General features: G+C 41.1%; 1 protein-coding gene across 8 annotated transcripts in view; it reads right to left on the bottom strand.

Moving 5' to 3' along the window:
- Positions 1 to 853: 853 nt before the first annotated feature.
- The window catches only part of ST8SIA5 (ST8 alpha-N-acetyl-neuraminide alpha-2,8-sialyltransferase 5), a 76,921-nt gene continuing 64,064 nt past the window's right edge, over positions 854 to 13,710 (bottom strand). For all 8 annotated transcript variants that reach the window (XM_082782959.1, XM_082782958.1, XM_082782965.1 and 5 more), the window contains 3 exons: positions 12,007 to 12,119; positions 8,436 to 8,528; positions 854 to 7,433 (listed from right to left, as the gene is read on the bottom strand). In XM_082782959.1, the coding sequence (XP_082639085.1) occupies positions 6,965 to 7,433; positions 8,436 to 8,528; positions 12,007 to 12,119 (675 nt within the window). In that variant the 3' untranslated portion in view covers positions 854 to 6,964. The remainder of the gene's footprint in view (positions 7,434 to 8,435; positions 8,529 to 12,006; positions 12,120 to 13,710) is intronic.

Genomic DNA, 13,710 nt, shown 5'->3' with positions numbered 1-13,710 from the left:
CTATTCATTTTTCCCTCTCCACATGTTTCCTCTTCTTGATTGAATAATCACTGACAATAATCACAAGCAGCTGTGGGAAGGAAGTGCATCCATCGGGTTTAATGTCAGCAGGAATGAGAACTGATTTCTCCAGTATTCACCACAGCTCTGCATCTTCCAAGGAATTTACATTTTCCTTAGCAGAGTGCTATTATCAAGCTCAGCTTATTTCTATCACCCACTTCTATTTCAGTTTATGATCTGAAACAATAAAGATCCACAGGAAAATATCCAATTGCAAAAAAATAGGGTTGCTCGGTCTACTATTCTGTACTCCCACAAATATTTTTGCAACTGAGCTTTAATTCTCCTGATGCTTACTTCGAGTGTTGACGGGAGTAGAAGCTTGCAAGGCTGTGGCTGCGTAAGGTTGCTCAGAGCCAAGGGAGATGGGTTTGCTCGTCACGTGAAGGTGAGGACAGTAAAGGACAGAGCTGTCAGGAAGGTGTTAAGTAGGCAAACCCAATGGGTTGCAGAGGCTTTTCGCAGCTTGTCTGTGTACGGATCGCTACTCCTAGTAATAAATCACCTTACTGTGTCTGTATGTGTTGTAGGCAACAATCCAGTACCTAACATTGAATATCAAGTGATCGAAATACCAAATTCTCAATTTATATCATCGTATAACCCTGCATTTACTTTTATGTGTCTGTATACATTCATGATGTTATATCATCACATAACTCAGCAGTGGTGTTCCCCAGTTACACGAACCGATTTCTCCCAGCTGAGCTTCCAGCTCTCCCTGTTCAGAGACGCAGAACAGCAGAAAATACGAGTCTGAAGGCACGAAAAGTGACACAAAGATTGCCTTTCCCATAAAACTGTTAAAGTGGTTTATTCAATAGACTTAAATCATCTTTCAAACACAGTGACACAGACCAAAAAAAAGATACCCTGATTACTGCTTTAGTTATGGCTTACATCAATTGATAGGCTTTCTATTACAACCATAATACAGCTACATAAACAGTAAGCAAGAATTACAGGGTGGAGGATGGAAAAAAGAAAGGTGACTCAATGGACACGATGGCATTAACATCAGCATGAAATTACCATGACTCCTCTTGGATTTGTCCACCCCCGCTGTCAGTGCCTTACCAAATAACAATCATGGAACAGGCTTTATTTTTGTACTAGCCCAAGCTCTCTTTGCACAAAGACACAGTTTTGCTCCAGCATTTCCAAAGTATTTGATTTCCACCAGGTGAAAATAGGGGACATACAGCACAAGCTGTAGGGAGCAATGGGGACACTTCAGTGTCCTGGTCCATCTCACTGCAGACAGCTCCAGGTAAAACAGACATTTCAAGAGCTAGCCAACACAGTTTCTGATTTTGCTGGCTTATTTTGTCACCATTTTACATGCTAACATATTTTACAGTGATTAGTACAGTTAAAAACACACATCAACTTACCCACAGATCAAACACCGAGAACATTTATGGCTTCTAAAGAGAAAGTCAGACACGTCAGTAACGTATTTACAGCTTTCAGTCCTTGAAGTGGTGAGGCAGCCCTGTCTTTCTTGAAGCTTCCCACTGCGGCCCAGTCCCACATTTCTGATGTTTCTCATGCTGAGGGCTTCGGGGAGCGCTGCAGGTGCTCAGGCCTGGGACTCGGGCTCCCCCACTTAGTGTACATTTGGGTTTCCCCTAGGGTTTGTTGAAAAAGCACTTGCGTACAATTGCATGTTGGTTTGGGATCCCATGCAGACAACACGGCGATGTCCAGAAGCCTCACCCACGTTAGATGGGATGACATTAAGACATAAAATGATTATAGTCTGGGAGGGTGGGTTTTCGGAGATGCAGGTTATTGGCTTGCCTTACAAGCTTTGGACCCGATGCTTTCCTAGTGAAGCCAAATGCAAACAGTGCTGGCCTCAGAGGGAACGGGCTGAATCCCACCTTCACGGTGTTCACATCACTGACGAATTCCATGCTGGTATTTCCAAGCAAGCAGAAAAAAAACCTCGTCTCTTGAGGCATGTGATTCACACACATACAGCTGGGTACGGGGGGTTCGCTGTAGCCTCACACAGTGACTTACACTACCAAGATGAAATGCTTTGCATAGATGAGTTTGAAAAGATGGAAAGTGCAGGAATCTGGAAGGGAGAGTGACAGTCACAACATTTCTGCTTCCAGATAAGTTTGTTCTTTACACACGCCATTAAAAACACAGTATTGCTACTGCACCGTATCTACAATATATTAAAAAATGTATTTTTAAACAAGTAAGAAACAAGAGGCTGCTCTTCCTGCCCACAACCAGGGTCCATTCTGGAGGCTTTCTCTGAAGTACACTGAACTTTCCATAGATTTCACTGGATTTTAGAAAAGGCCCTAAGAATAAATACTGACTCCTTTATTCTGGAAACCTCATCTCACTCCAGAATTCCCCAGGGAATTTGGCCCCTAGGGATTGCTGAATATTGTCAACATTTCCTTCTCAACGTATGTGTAAAAGCTCCAAAGTTCTCTGCATGCTCAGATACAAACCAGACAGGGGCAAAGGTTTCGTTTCCAAGCTCTCCATTTCCACTACCCAAACTTGTAAAATTACAGCCTCGCTGACAAGCCACTAGGCCTCAATTTGAAAGGACAGATTCCCTCTCATTTCACATCTTTTATCCGCCCCATCTTCCCTCACACACTAACCAGAGCTTGCTCCCTCCTGCCACGTCAAGCCTTTTTTTGCCAATTGAGCCCGCACAGGGGTAGTTTTTGTTGTGGACCGGGGTTGCTGCTCCTCACCATCGTGAGCTGTGAAGCTCCACGTGTCAGCTCTGTGGTGATACTCCACAGCACTAAGGGCTTGTACCAGAGCTGTGGTTGCAATCTCCCAAATTCCCCTTATGTGGCTTTTCAAGGTGATCATTACCTACTCACCACAGTGGCTCTCCTCCCAGAGGTCCCAGCAGAAGAAGCCACCACGGCATTGCTCCCCCTTTGCAATTCCTGAACTAGCTTTGAAAACTCCACTGCAATCACAGGAAATATGCTAAAATATTACAATGGACCTCTCACCACTTAATCTGTTCTGTCCAAGAGCAAAGTTGGATTCCGTAAATCAAAAGCAAGCAGCTGAACTACTTTGACTAAATACTTCCTTCCCTCTGATGAAAGTGCTGGCAGGTTCATAAGCCTCCTCTGCCGACCTGACAATCAAGGAGAAGCAGGCCTAGTTATGTTTTTCTGACTGAATTTGCATCGCCAGTGTATGAAGACCCCAGGAGCTTCTTAAGAGATTCTCATAAATACTACCAGGAGTCGGTGATTAAACCATAATATTGTAATTTTCTCTCTCCCTGTCTCAGATCTCATATTCTCAACAGAGTGGGGATTACAGCTTGAGCTCAGGATGAGGTACCGGAGAGCTGACAGCATTTCTTCTTGGAGAGATCAGATTTTTGCATTGGGGGACTGATTCCTATAAGGATCATTGAGTCCAGCTCCTGGCTCCACACAGGTCTACCCAAAAACTCAGGCCATATGACTAAGAGCACAGGCTTTTGAACAGGTTCTTTGGAAAAAAAAAAAAAAAAAAGGTTAAGATTGAACATTTGGAGCTTTGACCATATGGGTGGGAAGGAAACAAAATAGCCTCAAACTCAGATAAATTACTGACATCAAAAACAAACAAACAAACACAAAAAAACTACTAATGGCAGAAAATAAGGAGGGTCCTTCTTTCTGCAACAGCCCTTCTCGTCGTCCGTTTCAGCAGGACGGGCAGAAGCTCAGGCTGGTCAGTGGTGGCTCAGCCGCCCCATGGTGACATTGCACAGGGAGCAACCTCTGCACAGGTGAAACCTCCTTGCACTATTTCCATCCTCCGCCCCCGCTCCTGCACACAGGACAGCAGGGATCTGAGCTTGCAGTGCCCACTGCGAGGCAAGGAGGCCAAGAAAAACCTGAAAGCTTCCACATATGGCGTTTCTGACAAAAACGCCATCATTTTTCAACCTGTTTTCAAGCAACACCTGAAAAGTGAATCAGAAAGTAAACACGCCTCAACATGCATTTCATATTTTATAGATATTTCTTTAAGTATCTTTCTGGCTTGCTAATTGCTCCCTACATCTAACTATACACCTATGTACACCGTCACAGGCACGTCTGGGCCTGTTTCTGCAGTCCCTACACAAATAAAATACCCATCCACTTGAATGGGAGCTCTTTTCAGATAAATGTTGCAGGACTGGGCCTTTGGTGCACACGTGCAAGTATCCTGCACAGACATTTTTAACATCATTAAAAAAATATAGTAGTTATAGACTTGTAACCCATCAAAATCTAAACACAGTAAAACTGCACTTATTACAGTATCGCCTAGGTGAATTTACATTGCTCATTTATATGAAGCAAACAGAGGAAAGGAAATGTCTGTGTCCCTGTAATTACAGGATAGCCGTAATTACAGTTTTGCTTATCCTTTTGCCTATCCAAAAAGTCCAAAAGGATTTTTGCAACTAATCAGGGATTTGCACCACTATTTTCCAACATACCGATGCTTCTCAGGTGCCTCCCCTTCTTTTTGAAGTGTCTCTTTCAACAGATCAGACTCCTTTCAGATGCTTTTGTTCACTTCAATCAACATAGTGAAGAAAAACCCTTACCAAAGAATGTATCCTTAGCAAAGCAGCAGCAGCAAAGCAATACTGAAGACACTACCAGACCCTTACTCAGGAAGAGTAAGAAGTAAGGGCTCTACGTACCAGCTTCAGCATCATTCCTGTTATCATAAAGCTTAATACACAGCAAAATGGCCAACCTATGGGTCACGTTGCTCTCTACATAGCACTTCTGTTACAGCACTTCATTATCAAAGCCCTTTTCACATTATTTTACAAAACACAGCAAAGACAAAGATCTCTTTTGCATATTAAATCAAGGAAACCATTTCATCTACAAGTGCATCCTCGGTGTGCGGCACACCCCACAGCTAGCTGATACGAGGTGGTGCTCACCAACATGCAGCACAAGACCAAAAGCAAAAGACAAATACATAAAGCTTAAGCACAGGCCCTTCACCTACTCCTGGCTGGTATTTCCCAAGTGAGCTCTGACTCTTTCACGAAGAACATGGCTTGCTTTTAAAGTAATCAGACCTCTGGGTCTAGTGTAAAAGAAATACAGGCTCTTACATACCATCCCAGTCGCTGCTGGTCAGTAGGGACTTTTGAAACGGTGACCATCGTGCTTCACTTCCTTTTAGACCATTTTATCTATAGTGTGAGCAACTTTCAGAGCTCTCAGCATAGCGCAGAGGCTTTTAAAAGAAGCTTTGTGCATTCATGCATTACAAAATAAAAATCCAAGTCCTATTTGGATTCAAACACCCTCCCAAAAAAGAAAAGCATCCCTCACAGAGGATGAGTACTTTAAACCCCAAATCTTTGTAACCTAAATACGACAAGACAAGGCACTGGACAACAGCCCAAGTGCTTCAGACTAACAACGTACACGAGAAAACTGCTCATTTTAGTTATGCCAGCACAGTTGAAACAGCAAACCTCACCATCCTGTGTATGCAGTCATACCGATATCAAAGGGCATATGCCAGCAGCCTACTGCACCGTGGTTCAGCAGCCAGAATAAACTCTGGCAGCATGTGGCATCTTTTCTGAGTCAGGATTTTGTCAGTTTAACTGTATCAGGTGGAAAATCAAGCTTGACATAACTGAGTTACATTGGCAGCCTTTTAAAGAATACACCAGCCCTTTTATCATCCTAGTAACATTCTCAACACAAATAAATACCACATTAAGACACCTGAGGTCTTGAAATGCATAATTTTAAAATAAGCGTCATACTCCAAGCCACAAAGTATCTTCACTGCCTTTTAACTTCCTTTCCTGCAAGTACTTACCACAGATACCTGAAAATATTTAACTCAACCTGCACAACAGCAGATCAACATCAGATACCCTCACAAAGTCTTTAATAAAATTGAAGAGGGAATGCTTTTTCTATCCAATGATGTGATATTTGAACCAAAAATCAATGCAGAACATCTAACCAGCATAATCCCCTTGTTATTTAGCCCAAGAAAAGGTTGCAGAAGTGTGAAGAATCACATTTCTTCTGTAAAGACTTCAAACTGAAGCTGAAATGGTCACTGTAGGAGAAAGTGTACACATTGCACATATGTTAGCAAGAAGGAAAGCATTACGGACAATGAGAAAGAAAACATTATCAGCAGAGAAGACCAGAAAGGTAAGACACAGGAAAGAAGAATAAAGAAGCTCTAAAACAATTAGACATCATGATCAACACAGCTACCTGTTGCAGAGAATGGGAGCTTAACATTCTGTTCTATCCCAGCTGAATAATTTCATAAAGTGACCTTGTTTGTTCCTATCAAATCTATCTGCTATTTTTCACCAATACTTTGTGACATTACAGAACAAAGACCTCAAGTTATACAATTGCCCTTAAAACTATAATGCTAAAGAATATTTTCAAAAACCCAAATGCCAGAGAACAGTGCTTTCAATAAAATCTGGCAATGCCCCAAGGTACTTGACTCAGAAACCTACATAAAGTCATACAGTATGCTAAAATTCTTCACCACCAATTCTCCTCAAAAGTTTGGTGCTTTTCTTCATAGTGAAATGATAACTATATTTATGTGCTCTGTATCTCTAAACCTATTGGAAATGTGCTTCTTATCCAACTTGCTTTCCAGGGTAGCACATACCCTGGGGCAGAGGAGTTCTGCTTCACCCACACTGTTACGGACCCAACTCTGCTAGCAGGAAGGATGCTGGTATCCTAGATCCTATGGGATGCAATGCCTTGAGGAAATTTATATCAAACAATTATTGCATAATCTCAGGGTGTAATAAAACCTCCTACACCATACACAGGCTTTGAGTTTCTGTTGCACTGCTGCATCAGACGAAGCAGTGTCTTTGTCAACAGCAGCCGCAGGTCCCTGTATGAACCCGCAGGATCCCCTTGCTATGCATGTGAAGAAAGTTGAAGATTTCTGAAGGCATAGCATGAAAACCAGGGCGAGGTTTCACATTGTCATAGTAGTGGTGAGTTATGAAAATCCCTGAGGGGTTCATGGGGAAGGCCCAAAAGCCAAAGAGGTGGACCTCTTCACAGAGCTCCAGGGCAGCAGTCACCAGGATCAGTCCTGTGCTAATCCGCTTGGCCCGCACCCCTTGACCTAGCCAGTAGCGTGAGACATTGATGAGATACTGGGGATGAAAGTAGTAAACAGCTTGCTGAGATTCAAAATCATCCAGGACGTATTTGACCCGGATCGAGACGTCTGTGTTGCGGGTGTTGTAGAAAGCCGGCAGCAGCACAGAGGCATTTTCATAGACCTGGAGCACGTCGTAAAAAGGCTTCCTCCATTTCTCCAGCTTATGAAATCTAATTGGAAAAGAATAAGAGCAACAGTCAAAACAGTACAGACTCAGTTTGGACCAGTAGATAAGAAACCCGCAGCAGACTTTTACTGAGAAATTTCTGATACAGAGATAATTGAAATAATGTTTCAATTAATAAGGGGAATATATTTAGATCTGTAACTGAAATATCAGTATGAAATGTAAGGCAAAAATGCAGGGGATTAGAAAAAAAAATATTCTCCCCTTTTTTGACAATACACTCATTCACTCATTACAGTAGATGAACTTTGTAGACATTTCTGATTATGGCTTATTTCTCCTTTTATTATGAGAAGTATGTAATTTTTCCAAAGTTTGGTCAACTATACAATGCACTATGCAGTGCAGGACACTTAAAAAAAAAAAAAAAAAAGGCAAATACCAAAGCAGAGGATAAACATTTCTAAATTCGAATGTCTTACTCTAACATCTAAAAGAAAACTGCAGTGCAAGAAAATGATGAAAAAATTAAATACATTCCCCCTCCAAGAAAGGTCAACAGGAATTAGGCCCATGGTCCCAAACCTGTCAGCAAGGTGGTGTGAAGATATTAACAAATTTAAAATTGAAATCACCTGGTCAATCCTGGCTCCAAAGTTTAACTGGCATTTTTGTAAAGACATATGATGATGTGTGTTTATTTAAGCATTTAGGGTGGGATCAAGCCAATTCCAACCTAATGAGTCCAAGACATTTTCCTGGGGCTTGCCAGCACCACACAGGAATTCCAGGGGAAGGATGGCTCTGCTGTTACGAGTTTAGTTCATCGGCTTCTCACTTTCTATTATCAATGTGAAGGCTTAAAAGTTTAACACATTTATTTAAGTTGTTACTGATTCCAAATAACTTCACTTCATAATGAGAAGTATGATTCCTAGTGTTAGTTCTAAATAATACTGAGATAAAAATTGTCTTTAACAGTTAGAATTTAATGAAAGGTAGATTTGGAAAAGCAATAGGAGACAAAAACACAAAGTGAAATGACCTCTCTGTAATTATGCTGGGATTGACTGTCACGACGTCCGTCTTTACCCCAACGTCTGTGAAGTATTTCTCAGATATAGGGGGCAAATTGCATCTATAAAGGAAAAAAAATAGTAAGAAGGTTAAACAATTCCTTACACCTTTTCAGCACTAGAAAGTAGAATTGATTTAAGTGTTTCTATCAGTCAAAAAATCTAGAAACACTTTGAGAATTTAAAATCATATCAAAACACGTTGATGTCAGGTCTGTGCATTAAAGTACCAAGTTCTTAGGGGCCATATAAAGACCTCTGTTCTCCCTGAAGTCTATCAAAGCTGTCCTCTTTTGGCAGATGTAGCCAATGTTCACTCATTTTGCTCCCTTAGTAGCAATTCAGCTATTTACTTTGGTAATTTAGAGCCAGAATTGGGACGAAGCTCCAAGGACAATCACCATCTAAAATCACGGACTTCCTCAGCACCAGCTCAATTGTATTTCCTAATTAATACACAAGCTATACTTCTAACATTGTGTTTAACATGTTTTGTTTTACACCCAAGGGAATTTAGGGGATATGCTCCACAAGAGAGAAATCAGTCTAGTTCCTAATTAATCCAAACCAACCTGCTTCCCCTCCTCTTCCCTTTGTATCTCCCAGAGCAGTGTAAGAGCAGAGGTTCTGACTGTACAGATTTGACAGTGGATGTCAAAGCTATTAGGAGCAAATATTTGCAAAACTTGACCTCACCCTGGCCTTGACCTAGATTCATCACCTTACAAAATTTAGGGCATACCTCAAGAGATGCTGAAATTACTGAAAAACACACTTGCGCACAAGCTTCACTTCCATAGGAAACTCAACTAAAAACCAAAAAAAAAAAAAAAAAACTGCAGCTGTGCATTGTCAGAAGCAACATAAGGGGTCTTACACTCTTACACTCAGTTCAAGGTAATGTTAGCTATCTGCTGACATTTTCAAAAATTTTGAAGTCATGTACAAGCCACAATAAAAGTCATCATTGTTTAGATCCTCACATCTCAAAACTACTGCTGTGCCTAATTCCCAAACACCTCTATACTACTTTTGAAGATCAGAACTCAGTAGTAGAAAACCAAGAAGGCACCTAGGGTAAGCAATACTCAAAGTTTTCACAGTGTTACAGAGCAGTTCAAGCTCTCAATATATAATTTCTCTGTCCCAGGGGGAGAGCAAGTATAGTGGAGCAAACAAACGCACAAAAATCCTTCAAAGTCCTTCTCAGACTCAGGAGGTTCATATCTGCCTCCCAGAGTCCTCCTTTATCAGGTCAGACAATTTTTTTTAAACAACCTTGTCCTCTTCATGGGCATTGTTATTTCCAGCACTTTTCTCTGCTAGGTCATGCAACATCCTTCTGAAGTCCTCTAGCATTCTCAGTTCCACCTAGCACTGGGCACCATATTCATTAGATTATATTTGACTAAGGTTTTCAAATATTTTGGTTTAATATTTTTAAACAGTCATCTCATATCAGGATTAAGAAAGGTTAGATTTGTTGAAGGTGATAATTCCTTATAAAAACTATATATAAAAACTATAAACTTCCTTATAAAAACTATGCCATCTGCATAATCTGTACTCTATAATCCAAAAATTCTTCCCTACAAAGAAAATAGTCACATTCCAGCATGCATCCAACATTTCATAACAGATCTCCACTCTGGCCAGTAGATGGAGATAGACAACAACTAGTAAATGCAGTTGGTGTCTGTGTTTTATACGTTCTATTGTAGTATAATTAATTGCCATAAGAATTCATTTCATAAAAAAATATTAGTTGCATGCTGATGACTACGAGCTTCCTGAAAATACAAAGGTGTCCTGAAGGTATTGTTGAATGTTAGCAGTGCTCCATGGACAGTGTTTGCTATTTTAAATAATCATTTTGTTGCTGACCAAGACGGCAATTCCCAACAGTTTGGTGAACTGGTGTCAGACTGGAAAGTGGATCAGTTAAGTGGATTAAGGACACCTGTCTTTAAACACAAGCTCTACTTTAAAATTGATGACAGCAGACATTAAGCTCTTAAACATTAACACGGCTTTGAGCATAACGCTGGTCCCATATGTTTTGGAGATGGTGAACCAGTTTTTTTGTTGCACGAGTACTGAGGTACTCATTCATATTTCAGTTCTATTTAAGTCTCTAATAAATTCCTGATACCAAAAAATACAATATCTATGTCCTGTACTGATCCGATCTGCTTTTTTAAGCAGGTGTAGTACTGTCCGAGAAAGAGTAACAGTGGTAAGAAGGGACCTCCAATGAAAGTTCTTATACATAAATGATGACATTTGCTGCCCATATTTCCACTTCCACTCAACAGTTTGTCATCTCCAAGTGTAATGTGTCTTTCATTTCAATCATACTAATAGCAGTGATCAAACATAGTAAAAAGGAATCTACCATACATATTTAATGTATACAATGTAAAGCAGGCTTTTAAACTGAGGCAGATTATGTGAAGCCTAGATTGTTTCATGGAATAGAATTCAGACAATAGCTTAATACAAAGTGGGAACAGAAGGCAGAGAAAAGGGGGTATGAAATTAATGAATAGTGAAGGAAGGACCTGTAGAAAAATATTTTTCATTTGAAGCCAAATTAAGAATACAATGAGGCAAAATTTGGACTAATTTTTATGGTATTAAAACAGAGAAATTCACTGATTAATGAACAGTTACTTTAAGCTTACAAAAATATAGCTAAGGTCAGAAAATGGGCCAAGAGAAATAAAAAGATTTTCTTTTCTACAAAACAGGTCATGAATCTGTGAGCTAGCTGTCATATGCCATGACCCAAGCAAAGAACTTAATAGGATTCAGAGAGGGATTAGACATGCATATGAATAATAATAAAAAAAACTTTCCTTCATATTAAGGATGATGAAAATACTGATAAATTCTGTGATCCAGAGATGCAGGTAACCCTGACCATAAAAAAACAGGGTAACTCCAGACAAAGTGGCGAGTGCAGTGTAAAGACACTGAAGCTTCAAAGTCACTTGGGTGTCTCTGCACAACCTGGAATCTGCACTACTGATCAGCAAAACTTGCTTTATGCAGCACTTGAGCTCTGCATCCGAAGAGACTGCACCACTTTGCAAACACACCTCCGAGGCATGTGAGCTGTGTGGCGTGGAGCTCTTAAGGCCTTGCCAAGCCACTTCTTATGCAGAAGAGGTCCAGAACTGTCCCAGGAAATCATGGCCATGTTCACAGGACACTACGCCTGGGCTAATGTCCACAGAAGGATAAATCCACAACTTGAGTAACAGGGCAGGCTGAATGAGGACATTAAGCTTTGTCAATAAATCAATGATTAACTACATGAGGTTAGGGAGAAATAATTCCCCAGAGGCTAGGTTTTCAATAAATATTATACAGTGAAGTGTTTTCTTTGAAATATCACCACTTTGTGCAAGAAGCAGACTTGACCAGTTTGTAAATCCCAGGTTTGCATGTGGGAGAGAATAGCTTAGCAATCTTTTATTTGTTATTAAAACAGAAAACAGGAAAAACAAACAAACAAAATGGTGCTGTGGTGCTTACCGAAACACAAAGTCTGCACTGTCAATCTCTCGGCCACATCTGCTGTTCTTCAGAATTCCTCCATTCCCAACCACTGCACATTTCTTGAACTGGGAGCGGTGGTATGGCATATCCTGCAACATTACGGCAAGGAAAGTTATTCTCCTGAACCATGGAGGGAAGAAGTCTTTTATTTATTATTATTTTTGGTGTAGCTGAATCTTGCTGCAGATGGACTAATCATAGGAAGCTGACACTGTTTCTGGCCCATGGTATTCTCATGGTGTACATAAGCAGACAGGATTTTCTGTGCACTTAGAGATGTTGTGAACCATTAACTCAAAAAGAAAAATGTAATAACCTCTTTTTGGTCCAGACTTAATAATGGAAGAAGTCATTTAGAAACCTGCTTTCCCTTCTGACTTCCACAAGGGGGCATGAGCTGTAAAATCAGTGCACCCAAGGCATCGCCTTCCTAGCTGCCTGCATACTGCTGGCTGCCCAGGCGCTGATGTCCTGCTTTGGAGGAGTCTGCACGTTGTCCCAGAACAGCCAGTAAAGCCCAGGAGGTCCCTCTAAACCAGATGGCACATCAGAGCTATTTATCAGAACCTAGGCCAAATTTTAGTGCTTGCCACTACTGCCTGTACTAATAGAACTGATGATTATTAAACAGCACTTGTACCACCAGCAGTGCCTAGAGCCTTTGGTAAGGCATCTTTAAGGACTTGGATGTGACTCATCTTTCTGCAATCTTTAGGCAAAATTCTGTCATCATATGCACATACGCAGCTGCTGCAGAAGCCAGAAAGAGTGAAAATCACATCTCAGAGAGCAGAACTGGGCCATTGGGGTGAGAGGGCCGTGATGCTGCACTGAGCTGCACTACACTTTATGAATATGTAGAGGTGTGCTTATGTAAGCATGAGAGCGCTCTTTTTTGTACATACATATTTTATCAATAACTTCATACTGCAAACTACAGAGAAACGTGGTAACAGCGTGACATTTCTAGGTGATTATTTCCAGGATCTTCCCATAGCGTTCATAAATCATGAGGCAAAAGGGCACGCATGCAATTATGCCTGTTTGACAAAAGCAGCACCTGTCTAACAGAGAAGCATGACAGAGTTGCCTGTGCTTTATCCAGTGATTTCTTAACATGAAATGCCTCAGCAGTTCTGTAAAAGGATTAAAAGCTAGGTCTTCATTCTTAGCACAAGGCTTTGGTCCTTACGCTCTTGCTCCCTTTCTTTCAGCCTTGCATCTCCTATACTTGCCATGCAGCATCCCTGCTCCTAGGCAGAGCATGGCTTTGGCCCCACAGCTGCTGCCCAGTGAATCCCAAAGGCAATTTGGCACATGATAGACCCTGCAGAGCACTTTTGAAGCAGTCTTGGATAAATACAACAGCAGCTACAGGACACTTCCAGCCAAAGCACAAGCATCTCTAGTCTTTCATGCATTCATCTGTGCAATTAGGCATGGATTTGAGTACTGTACTCCTGGATGTAGATGTACCCATTCTTTGCACTTCTCCAGACGCCAAAGCACTTTCCTGGATCTGAGTCCTTCCCCTGCTCTGACCTAGTTTCCCATGTGCACATTTAGACAACAGCACTGCCCTACCTTTTAGTCGTGATCAGAGAGCAAATGGATTAAAAGTTGTTAGACCCTCCAGGTCAACATTAATGACAGAATCCCATGTACTCGAACTGAGTATTT

This window comes from Aythya marila, assembly GCF_965140915.1.
Source record: "Aythya marila genome assembly, chromosome: Z".
Taxonomy (NCBI): domain Eukaryota; kingdom Metazoa; phylum Chordata; class Aves; order Anseriformes; family Anatidae; genus Aythya; species Aythya marila.
Note: the sequence above shows the minus strand (reverse complement) of the source record. Positions and strands in the feature narration are given on the sequence as shown.